The sequence below is a fragment of the Pocillopora verrucosa genome, chromosome 7 (genome assembly GCF_036669915.1).
Source record: "Pocillopora verrucosa isolate sample1 chromosome 7, ASM3666991v2, whole genome shotgun sequence".
Taxonomy (NCBI): domain Eukaryota; kingdom Metazoa; phylum Cnidaria; class Anthozoa; order Scleractinia; family Pocilloporidae; genus Pocillopora; species Pocillopora verrucosa.
In genome coordinates, this window is record NC_089318.1 from 10,083,288 (window position 1) to 10,095,805 (window position 12,518).

General features: G+C 41.7%; 1 protein-coding gene across 1 annotated transcript in view; it reads right to left on the reverse strand.

Moving 5' to 3' along the window:
- Nucleotides 1–12,518, reverse strand: part of LOC131770684 (baculoviral IAP repeat-containing protein 6) — a 42,042-nt gene that overhangs the window by 15,382 nt on the left and 14,142 nt on the right. The window contains exons 17-30 of the mRNA XM_059086397.2: nt 12,064–12,360; nt 11,103–11,360; nt 9,552–10,291; nt 8,922–9,139; nt 8,147–8,433; nt 7,840–8,043; nt 6,869–7,046; nt 5,400–6,381; nt 4,198–4,967; nt 3,253–3,441; nt 2,618–2,818; nt 2,179–2,306; nt 1,143–1,282; nt 530–661 (exon numbers count right to left, since the gene is read on the reverse strand). Coding sequence (XP_058942380.2) covers nt 530–661; nt 1,143–1,282; nt 2,179–2,306; nt 2,618–2,818; nt 3,253–3,441; nt 4,198–4,967; nt 5,400–6,381; nt 6,869–7,046; nt 7,840–8,043; nt 8,147–8,433; nt 8,922–9,139; nt 9,552–10,291; nt 11,103–11,360; nt 12,064–12,360 — 4,724 coding nt within the window. The remainder of the gene's footprint in view (nt 1–529; nt 662–1,142; nt 1,283–2,178; nt 2,307–2,617; nt 2,819–3,252; nt 3,442–4,197; nt 4,968–5,399; nt 6,382–6,868; nt 7,047–7,839; nt 8,044–8,146; nt 8,434–8,921; nt 9,140–9,551; nt 10,292–11,102; nt 11,361–12,063; nt 12,361–12,518) is intronic.

Consider the following 12,518-nt stretch of genomic DNA (forward strand, 5'->3'; position numbering starts at 1 on the left):
ATTTAAATTCATGTGTCATTTCCACATGAACCATCTTGCTAATATAACCATAATTTTATTATATTACGGAAATCCCCAATGAAGTTTGCTTTCGAAGATCACACAGAAGTGAAACGAGACGAGAACATGACGATTAAGGAGAACTACCCTTGTTCACCCAAGACATGAATCGATTGGCACAGCTGTTATAATGTACAAACTGTGGAGAACAGTTCGTTTGAACCCTTTTCATCTTCAAATCTGTATAGTTACTCTCTATACTGTTCTCCGTACATTTTCCAAGGTGCCGACAGGGAGAATTTGTTTTAAAATTAAAAGCTACTTCTGTTAGTGATCATTTCCTTTACTCTTGTGACCTCTCTGTGTGATTCAGGGGTGACACTGTGAGGAGAAATTAGATGCTGGTCACTCTAACATCTCTTTTCTACATGTACTATTTTACTGACGGTAGAAACGTAGTCTTAAAATACAAGTTAGCTCCCCAGACGAAGTATATATTAAAAAAAAAAAAAAAAAAGAGAGTTCAAACCTTCGTGGCGATAACAGCAGGGCGATACAGTTGCTAAACACATCCGAGATCAGCGTCGTAGGTTCTTTTGTCTCCTGATAAAATTCAGGTCCTTGCGAGAGGCACTGACCAAGTAACTGTACCCAGCCGAGGCTAACAAAAAAATTAAACAAAACATGAGTAACTGTCATACATCATTTCATCGCTTCGGAATGATACCTTTGGTGTGATGAGCGATTCTGTGATGGGGAGAGGATGGCCTTATTCAATAACATGACAGATTTAATCAGTTGGTGTTTGAATCCCTTTTGTTCAAAGTACGCTCGTTCACGTTTGCGGTTCTCGTATCTTCTCAATGTTAGAAAAACATAGTTTTTGTGGTAAATCATTCGGAAAGATTGAACCTTCCTTTGACAGATAGGATTTGTTACTGAGCTATATTAAACCAGGTGAAATTTTCTAATGCGAATTTATGACGCTTGGATAGAAAAAAAGAAAAATTCAATCATTTGAAACTGAAAAACCATCGGTTTTAAGCATCACTAGGTTTCCAGTTACATAAAACAAACATAGCGAACCGCAGCTTAAGTACTAATCCGACCACAGTGGACATCTAAGCATCACAAACAGTTACCTAGCTGACTGGCCCTTTAAGTGGTGGAGCTCCTGAGCGACTCCACTTTCAACCCCATGTAATGATGCTCCCATGATCCTGATCTGTGACAATCCTACCACACGCGAGTCTCGTGGACGGTGACAATGAATATGGACATACTGAAAATATAGGAATGAAAAATGCTTTGCAACATGAAAGTCAAACGTCGCATCACGAGGATATAACACAGTAGTTTACTTTCTGTTTACAAGCGAGTCGAAGAAATGTCGCTGAACCAGAAACACTATAGCAAGACAACGGAAAATCAGAGCAAAGGACAACAGTTTTAATCTTGAATCTAATTGGTCAAAAGGATGGCGCAAGTCTGCCTGACCAATCAGTGAGTTCCGTACAACAGCACCAACCAATCCAGGATTACTTCGACAATCGACCTCAAAATGATACTATAACACTCTTTCAATTGAAGAAATAATCCGCGCAAGTGGGCAGCAGTCGGCAGAATCGTACCTAAATAACAAACAGGGCCGATCTCTGAGCATCACACATCGAGTAGAAAGTCGCTAGGACACGTCACGGGAACAAGCCAATGCGACAATTTCCTTGTGTGAGATGGTGAATTTCCTTAAAATCGTTGCCTGTCCGACGAAATTTTGTCGCTGTAATCGGTCGTCGGAATTAAAACAAGACTTGCCGTGATCATTCACACAAATTTAAACGCGAGCAGCTCTCTGCAAGGAGATTTCGCTGCGACTTTTACTTGTAAATTTAGCGAGGAACCAGACTCTAATACAAAGCCCACTAAATTAACCGACTATCCAAGGTTTCAATAAATTCTTTCCATAACTGGCTGCCGCTGGTTTTATAGGCGGCTGGGCCCAAAAAAGGAGGCCGTAGGTCAAAAACCCAAACAAGAGAGCATGCTGACAGGCTAAATAGACACCGGTAAAAGGTCTTATGGCCAGCGGTAGACCGCCTACAAGCGGCTTTCACTGAAAACCTCTCATACCGCGTAGCCGCGTGGTAAGCAAGAGCATAAGCCATATATACACCATACCTGTGCAACAACTGGCTGTTGGAGTTTAAGTTTGATTGTGGTGATTCCAGAAGTGAGGACGGGTTCACAAACGGGTACAAGGACTTGACAGTCACTACTCACATCCAGTGCCACATGTGATGGGCTTGCTAATGGAACAGCAAAGCACGAAATATCTTAGTAAACAGATACATCAAACGTTTGATAGACACCAAACTCCAATAACTTTGTCATAGACGAAAGCGAAAAGCAAATTTGAGAAAAATGAAAAGAGCAAAAATGGGAAAAGAGCAAAGAAGGAGGAAAATTCATTGAGATCATCAATTTAAGGGTGTTCCATTGGGTATGAAAATGAATGTACTGTACAGTTTTAAACTGACTGGTTTCAATTTTTTGCTTCAATTTTAAAGGGAGATCTATTCAGGTAAACAACAACAGGTAGAAACAAAAAGACACTTACTTGATAATCCCGAAGAATGAGGTTGAATGTGCACTTCATTCAAGAGGATGGCTGTAGGTAGATTCACAACTAACTCACACCATTCCTCGTTGACGGGAAAACGATACGACCAAGCCGGTGAGCGGACACGACGATGCTGTGCGGTGACTTTAAGCAGCGCATCAGGAGGATGTTTTGAAGACGACGTGCAGTGAATGGTGGCTGCAGAAAGGAGAAAAATATGTCCGCAATACGTACGTAGTTTAATTTAGCTCATAGTATCCAACGTGAATTCCATACTTTTAGGAGAGCGCATTTCGATTGTGTATCTTAAAGGCTAAAGCACAATGGTCTGTCAAACGGCAAATATCGCAAGGTTACAAAGAGAAACCAAAAATGAGCAAATTGCCACAGACAGGGGAAGTTAATTTAAGAGTGGGGGTGGGGGGGAGGAAGGAGGAGGAAGGGGATGAAAAACCTGCGTTCGGTTTCAACATTGCATGCGATTGGTTAAGAGGAAGGCGCTGGTTTTCTTAGCCAATTACAATGCCCAGTTCTGCCAACAAACGAAAACCCGGAATACTTTCGACACTCCACTGTGAATTTCTCTTTGTCAATGGGAAACAAAACCCCTGATGATTGACGAAGGCACTCACCATAAGGAGCAAAGTTGAACATTCGCTTGCCCAATTCTCCTTCTCCTACGGATGTTAAGAGCCCTCTTGGTTCCCTCCTGTTCGGCTTGCTGTTCAGTTCTTGCATGACAAAGAGAAGACCATGCGACGAACCGTCCAATGATGTTGTTCGTCCTGCCATGATAGCGTTGCACACAATGTCGAGGCCACCTGAGATTATAAATAATACACTTCACAAGTGTAACAACTCTACAGAACAACAACTCAAAGACCCAAATTTTTTTTAACAAAACATAGGACAGTACATGCGTTGTATAGATGGCAATGCGATATCACATTCATGACGTTTTTAAATTCACGCGCATTTTTTTATAGAAGTATTTCCTGAGGAAAAAGAGCACCTTTTCCTAATCAAAATAGAGTCATCTGAATATTCGGGGGTAAGAGATAATTCTTGAAAGATATGCAAACCAGAGACGCAGTCAAAGGTATGCAAAACCGTCGTGAATTCTCATCGCCACTTCGTGTTCAGATAACGCGATGTAAACACGGAAAAAAATCAAAACACATTATAAGTAGGCAAGAGAAACTCTGCCGAGAGCAACGCATCGAATTGAAAAAGAATAATTCTAGTGAATTCCTTTTCTTACTGAAAATAGCCCAGATGACCAATAGTCTTTAATAAGAAATCTCTCCAAAAAAAATGTATCGCACCAATTTTCTTTTTCCTTTGATTTTTTCTTGAGTTCGTCATGGTCTAACTGCAGAAGTTTTGAAAATAAAACTGAGCGTCTTAATCACTTGATGTCATTTTGCGCTTGTTGAGGGAGCCTCGACTAATTTTTCAACCTGCCCAGTCTTCGCCATCCTTGCTCCTTACTCTTGACCCTTTTACGTTTTCCTACCAAGAAAAAGTGGACAAAAAATGCTAAGAAAAATGGTTAATTTACGCCTTTAGATACTAACCCTTTTCATAAAACTGCATCACAGCTTGAGAGGAGTTGAAAGTCCCACAGAACAGCTTTACTAAGGGAACAGACAAATGCTTCATTGACGCCGGAGACCACTCCACACCATCTTTTTCGCATGTCTGCAGGAAGGTCAGAAATGCATCGACCAAGACCCCTTGGTCACCAACGTGTTTTTGTATCACCCACAAGATTTGCCACACTCCATCCTCAACTGAGGCAGGTTTGTTTGAGGTCTTCTCATCGGTAGAAACCTTGTCTTCACAGACAGATGTCGAACCCGACACCCCTTGATTATCTGTAGTACACTGATTTAGACAATCCAACAAGCAGTGGAAGATCCCTTTGTCGGACACCAGTTTATCTATTAAATTGAAAGACACTGAAGAACCACCAGTTGAATTGCTGATTACACCTTGAATATCATCCGACTCCTTTCCATGACAGGTGTCTATTGATGTCTGACTTGAATCATTGTCAAGTGGTTTCACAACACAGTTCTGTAACATCTGAATCACTAAACTAAGCAGCTGAACAAGCCATGTACTATCATCCAGTTTATCCACAGTAGCTCCGCTGAGGACATCCGCAGATGGAAGAAGACTCACACTTCTCCTGTGAGCAAGATGATCCAAAGCAAGCTCTCCGGTCGCTTTCACTAGTCTTGTGAAAACTTCAGGTTGCACCTCACGCCACGCAGTGTTTGGGTTTGACAATAAGATATCGATAACTGGATCTACTTGAAGGACTACTCCTCTGTTGGAAAGCCTGCAATAAATTAAAGCACTTTGGTCGGTTCCCGTTTACCACATGTTTAGAATTATTGCACTGTTCCGCTTTACTTTCGTTTGTGTCTGTCTGTTTGTCTTTGTTTTGTTTTTTACGCAACAATATCAAGCAAACACGTCCTTACATCTGTGATACGATGAACAGCTTTAAGCCGTGCGCTGAAATTTTTAATTTCAGACACTAATTGTGCTGCTAAGTGGTGTTCAACCAGTTCAACTGCTCTAGGGTCTCACATAATCAATTCATTCCTATATCCCATTTCTTGATTTAAGTAAATAAGACTATGGCAATAACCGTGCCCATGAAAAAAACAAACTAACTAAAATACCAGGTCCTAGACCTTCAGGAAACCAATTACACTTTTTAAGGACTACCCAATCATATGAAGTTTTCTAGACAAAAGTAAGACACCTTTCTGTACACAGCTCAAGCGTTGTCTTCAGCAACAGTTCAAGGAAAATCTGGGAAAGCTCCGCTCTGTTGTGACTATTGACAGCCAACTGCAACGACGTCAGAAATGCCTTGACTGGCTTCGGACTGGGTGGAAGAGGGTTCGCTCCTCCAAATGACGGCATCTGAGATAAGAGTCTTACTAAAAAATGCAGAAGGTCTTCGTTTCTTAGAAAAGCAATGAATTCAATATTAGCACAGTTCCGAAATTGTCCGTCAGACACACATGTAAGGACTTGCAGACAAAGCTGTAGCGTTTGAGAAGGCGACCCTGGAAGATGTATCACGTGCGAGAGTAGCTTGCTCAGAGATTCTGTATCCAGAGTTATACTGGAAGCGCACAGTCGAATCTTCAGCCACAACTGCAGAAGAGAAGGAACATCCACATCCGCACTGGCGCAGTCATTGAATATTTTATTAAAGGATGTTAGTAGAGTCCTTCCAACCACAGCACTGTTGCCATTCTTGGGAATCTTCTTGCGTGATTGTTCAGTAGTTCCCCTAAATGAAGATCCTGTGGTACTCAGTGCTTTAGCGATCGCATCTACTTGAAGGTGCTCCAACATTTTAAGATCTCGTTCTGCTTCCATCTCGAGACAAAGCTCGAGTCTCATATCAATGGCAGATGACAGTTTGATTGGGGGAGGTGGAGCAACTTTAGCCTCCCATGAAGATTGCACCGATGGTTTCTCATGGACTGGTGTTGCTTGTGGCATTTCGCTACCATTACCAATCTCACCAAAATCTCCCATCCAGCCTGACAGCTCAATAGGCAAGTCATAACTTGGACATATATCACCGTAATCCATAGTCAGCAAGGAGCCTTTCTTCTCATAATCAGTCACTTTTGACAAGAGCGAACTTTCTGTGTCATTTTCTTGAGCTGCAGGAGTCTGAGCGGTTACATTTCTTGAAGCATCACTAACTTTACTTCCCTGTCCACCTACCAAGATAAAAAAAAAACTACTATTAAATACAATACCTGTGACAAGAATGCAGGTGTCTGCCAGCCACAACTGCAAACAAATAATTTATATCCTTGCGGAGGAACTCTGCCACAGTGATTGCGGGCACTCCACTTCAAATCTGTAGATTCTTGAATTAAATCACTCACGTCGCCATTTATTTGTAGTTTTTTTTTTCTAGTCGTCCTCACTTAACTACATCCCTAGCGACTTGTAAATCCCCTTTTTTGAGCAATTTCAGTGTCTCCAATCAGCACAGAGGTGTTCCATACAAGGCCACTAAGATAAAGCTATTTCCTTCATCTGATCAAATATAACTAACACACCGAGAACCCAAGCGAGCTGGTTGTAACTTGGACCGGCCTGAGAGGCTAACTCGACCCAGTTTACCAACTCGTGTCCAGACACATCGAAAGTTTGGTATCCTAGCCAAACGTGGTTTGAAACTACATTGATAGGCCTTACCAAGTAGATCCTGTAACAAAATAGTGAGTGCATGAGATGCCCATGGGCCTCCCCAGTGAGCTGATTGCATCCCATTTGGCATCACACACATCCTGAGCAGCTTCTCCAGCTGATCGTCTGAGATGACATCCACAAGGCTGATGAATGGGTCACTTACACACGCCAAATGAGCTACAACCTAAAAGATAAAAAATAGTTGAGGCTGTGAGACCAAACAGGGCTGGGGGCAGTTAAAACACTTTGGGGCAAGGATGTGCCTTGACACCAACGTCTTAAAAAGAGCTTGACACAAAATACCACCATACCTCTACCCTGCTGAGAACAAAAAAAGTGTCACAATTTGTGGTTTATTGACCTCATGCTGTCATGTCTGGTATATTGGGCCATACTTACATTTACAGGTAACTTCTGCAAGAATTTTGTAACATGTATTGGACATTGAAAAATAAAATTGCCATCTTTTAAGGTGCGAAATCCTGTGAACTGATTGGCTATGTTCCAAGGTGCCTCCCTATACTAATGAACTCGAACCAAACTTGATGTCTGTGTGATTTCCGTGACAGAGTTATTCTCGGTAACTCAAACCACTCTTCGTTAGATGTATGTAGGTTTATCCTATGGAGCTCAAACATTTATTGAATTATTTATTTTAAAGCAGCTGTGTAATTTTTGCCTCCTTTTGGCATTGTACAAAATTTATCGGTCCAATTCAGGTTTCGCTGGTTTAGGAGTTCATTGCTACGTATGCTGATTGGATCCTACCTCAAATTTCAATTTTCGTTCGACCGGGCTATGTACTATACTTAAATTTAATTTCTGTGTACACTTTAGGGGCATATAGAAAACTCTTTATTTCTCTTTGCTTCCAATAATTTGTTCCAAATTCTCGATAACTCGACCCTTTTTCTATTTCACATGAAAGTTCGAAGTATGACCCACTCAGTAGTACTCAGACTCTAAGTCTACCTCACCTTGCATGCCACCAAGAACAATTCAACACTACACGAGGAATCCATACTCAGAATAAAGCTGACCATCTTGCGCATGACAGGAAGTGTTGTGACCGCTGGCAGAGGGGTGCTTGTGGAAAATGTTGTTGGCTGGGAAGCTGTCTTTTCAGGTTGAGGTTTTCCTTCATCAACATGGCGACGGAGTTTGGACAAGTCCTTCATGTGCTGACGAACAAATTAAGAAAAAAGCGTTCATCCACAGCTATCAAAGGTATTTGATATTTTTTAAAGCTATTTGAGACAGGATACCAATTTGGATCACCATTACCTTATAAGGTTGCTTTCCATTCCCTTTCGTAAGCCCCTGTGGGTAGTCCATCTGAGGTTTCTTTGCCAAAGTCCCCTTGCTCATCTTGAGGTGTCTGTGCCAGTAACTACTGCTTTCACTGCTTGCACTTGATGGTAGAGTCGGTATAGTTGGAAGCATGAAGTCCCATCTGCTTCGCTTGCAAGATTTGTTACTCTTTGTGGACTTGGATAACTTGGTTTTGCCAGTAATCGGAGAGGAGGTACCGCTGTTTTTACCATTCGATCCTTTGGAGTTTTCCCCATTTTCTGACGCAAAGAAGTAAAACAGTCAACTTCATAAGCAATTCAGGTTTATAAGGAGTAAGAAGTGTTACTGTCAAACCTGAAATGACACCCAAGACTATGGTCGGACTTACCCTTCTATAGCCACTGCACAAACTGTTACATTACAGTGTGAGAGGTAGAGAGATCTAGACACTCGTTTACCGCAATATCTACAGTATCGCTCGCGTGTATTGCAGCACTGCCTGTAATTCGTGGGAATTGCATACCCTTCCATTGCGTGAAGGTGAACGTGTGGAGTTCTTTATACGCAGATTCGTGCAGTGAGGCACAGCGTGCGTGTTTCGCACGTGCAATGCGTGGAATTGCACGCGCGTGTAATGCTACGGTACACGTGAGCGGTACGGTAGCTGCGGACAAGAAAAAAAGTATGCAATGTCATAAGTGATTTTCATCCACAGCTCTTGTCGTAAACCAAATTTTCAATTTATTCAATGTAACATTTCACAAACCGTTCGTAGAAGCAGTTGTATCAGACTGGACTATACAAGTATCCAGAACATGTTGCAAGAGGAGTAACAACCAACTGATTAATGCCAGGTCTGCAGACTCCAGGTCCACTTTGAGGTCCTTCACGAGGAGCAGTCCATCTAACAGGCTCAGAAAACTTGTGAGCACCAGTTCAATTGAAGGGGACTGCTGGCTCAAGCGCACTAATACTGCAAACAGTCTGATTATGCAAAATCATCAAAAGGTATGAGTCTATGATTGACCATTGATCGTAGGGAGATAAGGAAGATCGATAAGGTAAGGCCCCACGACCATGACATACGACAATTATCTAATTCTTAAACTGTAGAGACCTGGGAACTATTTCCCTCTCATAATCACTACATTGAACCATACATATCAGTTAAAAAAATTCAATGTTTAACCAAGACATATTTTCAACCAAATATGTACGGTCATGACGACTTCCTTTGAGTAATAGTTTTTTACATGCTACTTTTTGTTAGCATACAAAAAAATTTTAAAAATATAATCAGGAGTATCTCAACAACGATAACTCAATTCAAGGCAAACCTGCGATGTGATTTCCTACAGAGAATGAACTTATAACTCTTTCAAACAATGGTTCTCACCTTTCTTGGGGAAACGTGCACTTCTGGCTGGAACTAAAAAACTCTTTCAGAACATTGGACAAAAATTCGCCCCACCATGGCTTACTACCACAAGCATTCAAGAGTAGAGCGCCAACCCTTTCACGTTTTTGAGGAGAACCATGAACACAGAGGTTACGAAACAGGCTTTCACACATGGTAGGAGTCACTTGGCTTAGAGAGGGCTGCCACTCAAGCGTTAGTTTGGGTTTAGCAAGGTAACCCTCTAATGAAGGACCAACACCCATTAATGCCACCACTGTGTCTATTAAACAGTTGCAGATGACCTGCAAATGATCGTATTTGGCTTCATCAAGAGACGGAATTGTTCTATTGCTTTCCGTGTTAGACGTCAGTCTAGTAATAGACCTTTCCACCAGGTTAAGTTGGTGCTGCAGGTTAAGGCACTGGTTGTAAGCTTTCTCTACTTTCTTGTCTTCTTCGGTGAGAGATGCACCAGCTCCAGATCCGTCTGGCCTCGGAGTTCGAGGTTCAGAGGACTGCAGCAGGGTCCGCAGTTGTGTGCACGCCAAGTTGTAATGACAGTGGATGTCTTCTAGGAGGTTGAGTAGTATTGGTAAACACTGCTGGTCTTGGCAGCTTGTAGCAAGAAGCTGACTTTCCCCACTCATGGTTGTCTGACGACAAAGTGGATGACCATAGAATTCTCCAACCTTCACACGTGCCTTTGCATTTGTCTTAGGCCTTCCAACTACAGTTAGCTAAATAAAGAAAATAATATGAATGTTATCAATATTAGTAAAATCTGCTTGAGAATTCCTCTTTTAGAATATTTAAGAGATAATCGAGATCATATAAAGTTCCAACTCGAGTGCAATTTTGTTTCTGGCGCAAATGCACCAATAATTATGCCTCGATTACAAAAAAAGGTCTAAGGTTTGTGAAAATATTTTCTCCTCAATGTTATCAGCCATTACTCGATGATTTTCTGAACGAGTCCCACTGCAACAAGAAAAAAGTGGCGTAATAGACTGATGAGTAGATTTTTCGTTATGTGAAGCCAAACTAATTCAGTTTGCAGCAGCAGATTTTTGTGTAAAAAAAAAGCGCCGTATGTGAGGTAAAAGCTACCCTGCATTTGTTCCCAGATGAGGGCTTATTCGAAGAATATAACTTAAACAAAAGTTTGGTGCAACTTTGCCTGAAAACGCCGGTTTGACAAATGTGCATGTTTTTCAGTTTGATATGGCAAATATAAAGCAAGTGTGTGCACGGGGCAAGCCCACTTAACCAACAAAAAAGAGAGATAGGATATTTTGAACGGGTCTGTTACTACTTTCTTCTTATCACTTATAGAGATAAAAGGTTCTTTCTTTCAATTTGAGCGCTGCGCTCAAACAAGCGGGGCACCCGATAGGCAAAATATTCAACGAATATCTCGGCTTGTGATCGAGTAAATACAGAAGTTGCAGCTCTGTGCGCGGAATTGGCTGGGATTTCACATTGAATAATTTAACTCGTGAGTAAACGAAGTAATATTTCACCATACGCAACGATGTTCAATCATCTCACCTTAACATAGCGGCACACTGGAGGAGGCAAAAGATCTTTGAGAACAAAAGCACAAAGGTTGATGTCTGACACCACAGCTATCCGCTGTACATCTGGGTCATCCCATTGACTCCACAGATCAATGGAAAGTGACATGATGTCTGAGCACTGAGGAATCAACACATCTGTCAGCTGGACAACACAGCCAAAGTCCAAAACAACATGATGACGGGCTCCTGCATGGAGACGGTCGATCACCAACATCTGTGGCTGCGGGAGCTTTGAGGGAAAAACAATAACATGTACTGTGAACCCTCTACATCCTACCATTAAAGTGCACATTCTCCATACTGTTCTCTACATTTCTTATAGTATTCAAAAGGAGAACATGTTGAACGATCAACGGCTCTTTTGGTTGGTAGTCATTTCCTTTACTTGCACTATTTACTTGACTACTGTTTGATGTAACATTGATACTGAGAGGAAAAAAAAGATATTAGTAACTCTTACGAGTTACAGGGCTAAACTGGCAATTCTTGAAGTTGGCCATTTGAAATTGGAGTCAATTATTGCTGTTCTTCGCCATTGTCTTTAATTTCTTGGTCTTTCCTTACCATTTTAACGCTTCCTTCCAACCAATCCTCCCTTCCCAAAACCCCTTGATGGTGATTTTCTCTGCTTATGAAGTCTATGAGAAAAAATTCTTCACCCACGTAGTAGTATCTTTGCACGGTGCAATCGGATTGTCCGAGTTCTCATTGAAGTTCATGATCTACTCATGGACAATGTTTGACAACACTCCTGGATGATAATTCAAGACATGAATTTGACAAGAAATATGTTTATGCACCATTCAGTGCGTACATTCCAACAGCGGGTGTCCCTTGATAGTAATGAAAGGTGAGACTAGGATAGGCTCCAGTTTGCAGGATTTTCTCTTTGCTTTAGCACTTAAGTACTAGCAGCAATCCACCAATCCTACCTGCATTAGGTGTTGTTGGATAGGCTGGGACACAGGGCCACCACTTGCCCTCTCAATCTTCTTTGCGCCCGCTGCTTGTTTCTTGTGCTGTGCCAAGTTGATAGGAGCACTGGTGGAAGTCAAGGGAGCTGTGGTTGGCTGAAATGCGGGAGCACTTGGTGGAGCTGACCATACATTACCAGGTTTGTATACGGTCTTTGGAAACAGAGGCCACATGGACATATCTTCAAGTTCCTTCTTGTGTTTTTCTAACTGCTTTTTGTGTTGTTGTAGGCTTACTAGCTGTAGCTGGTGTTGCTGCACGACACACACACACACACACAAAAAAAAAAACAGACAATTTTTTCTACAGGAAATTAATAAAAGGGAGTCAGTTTTTGGTTCGTGTAAAAAATGACCAAATAGGCCAAACGTTGGAAGCATTCAAATAACTGTTACGAACAGTTCCAGTGTTC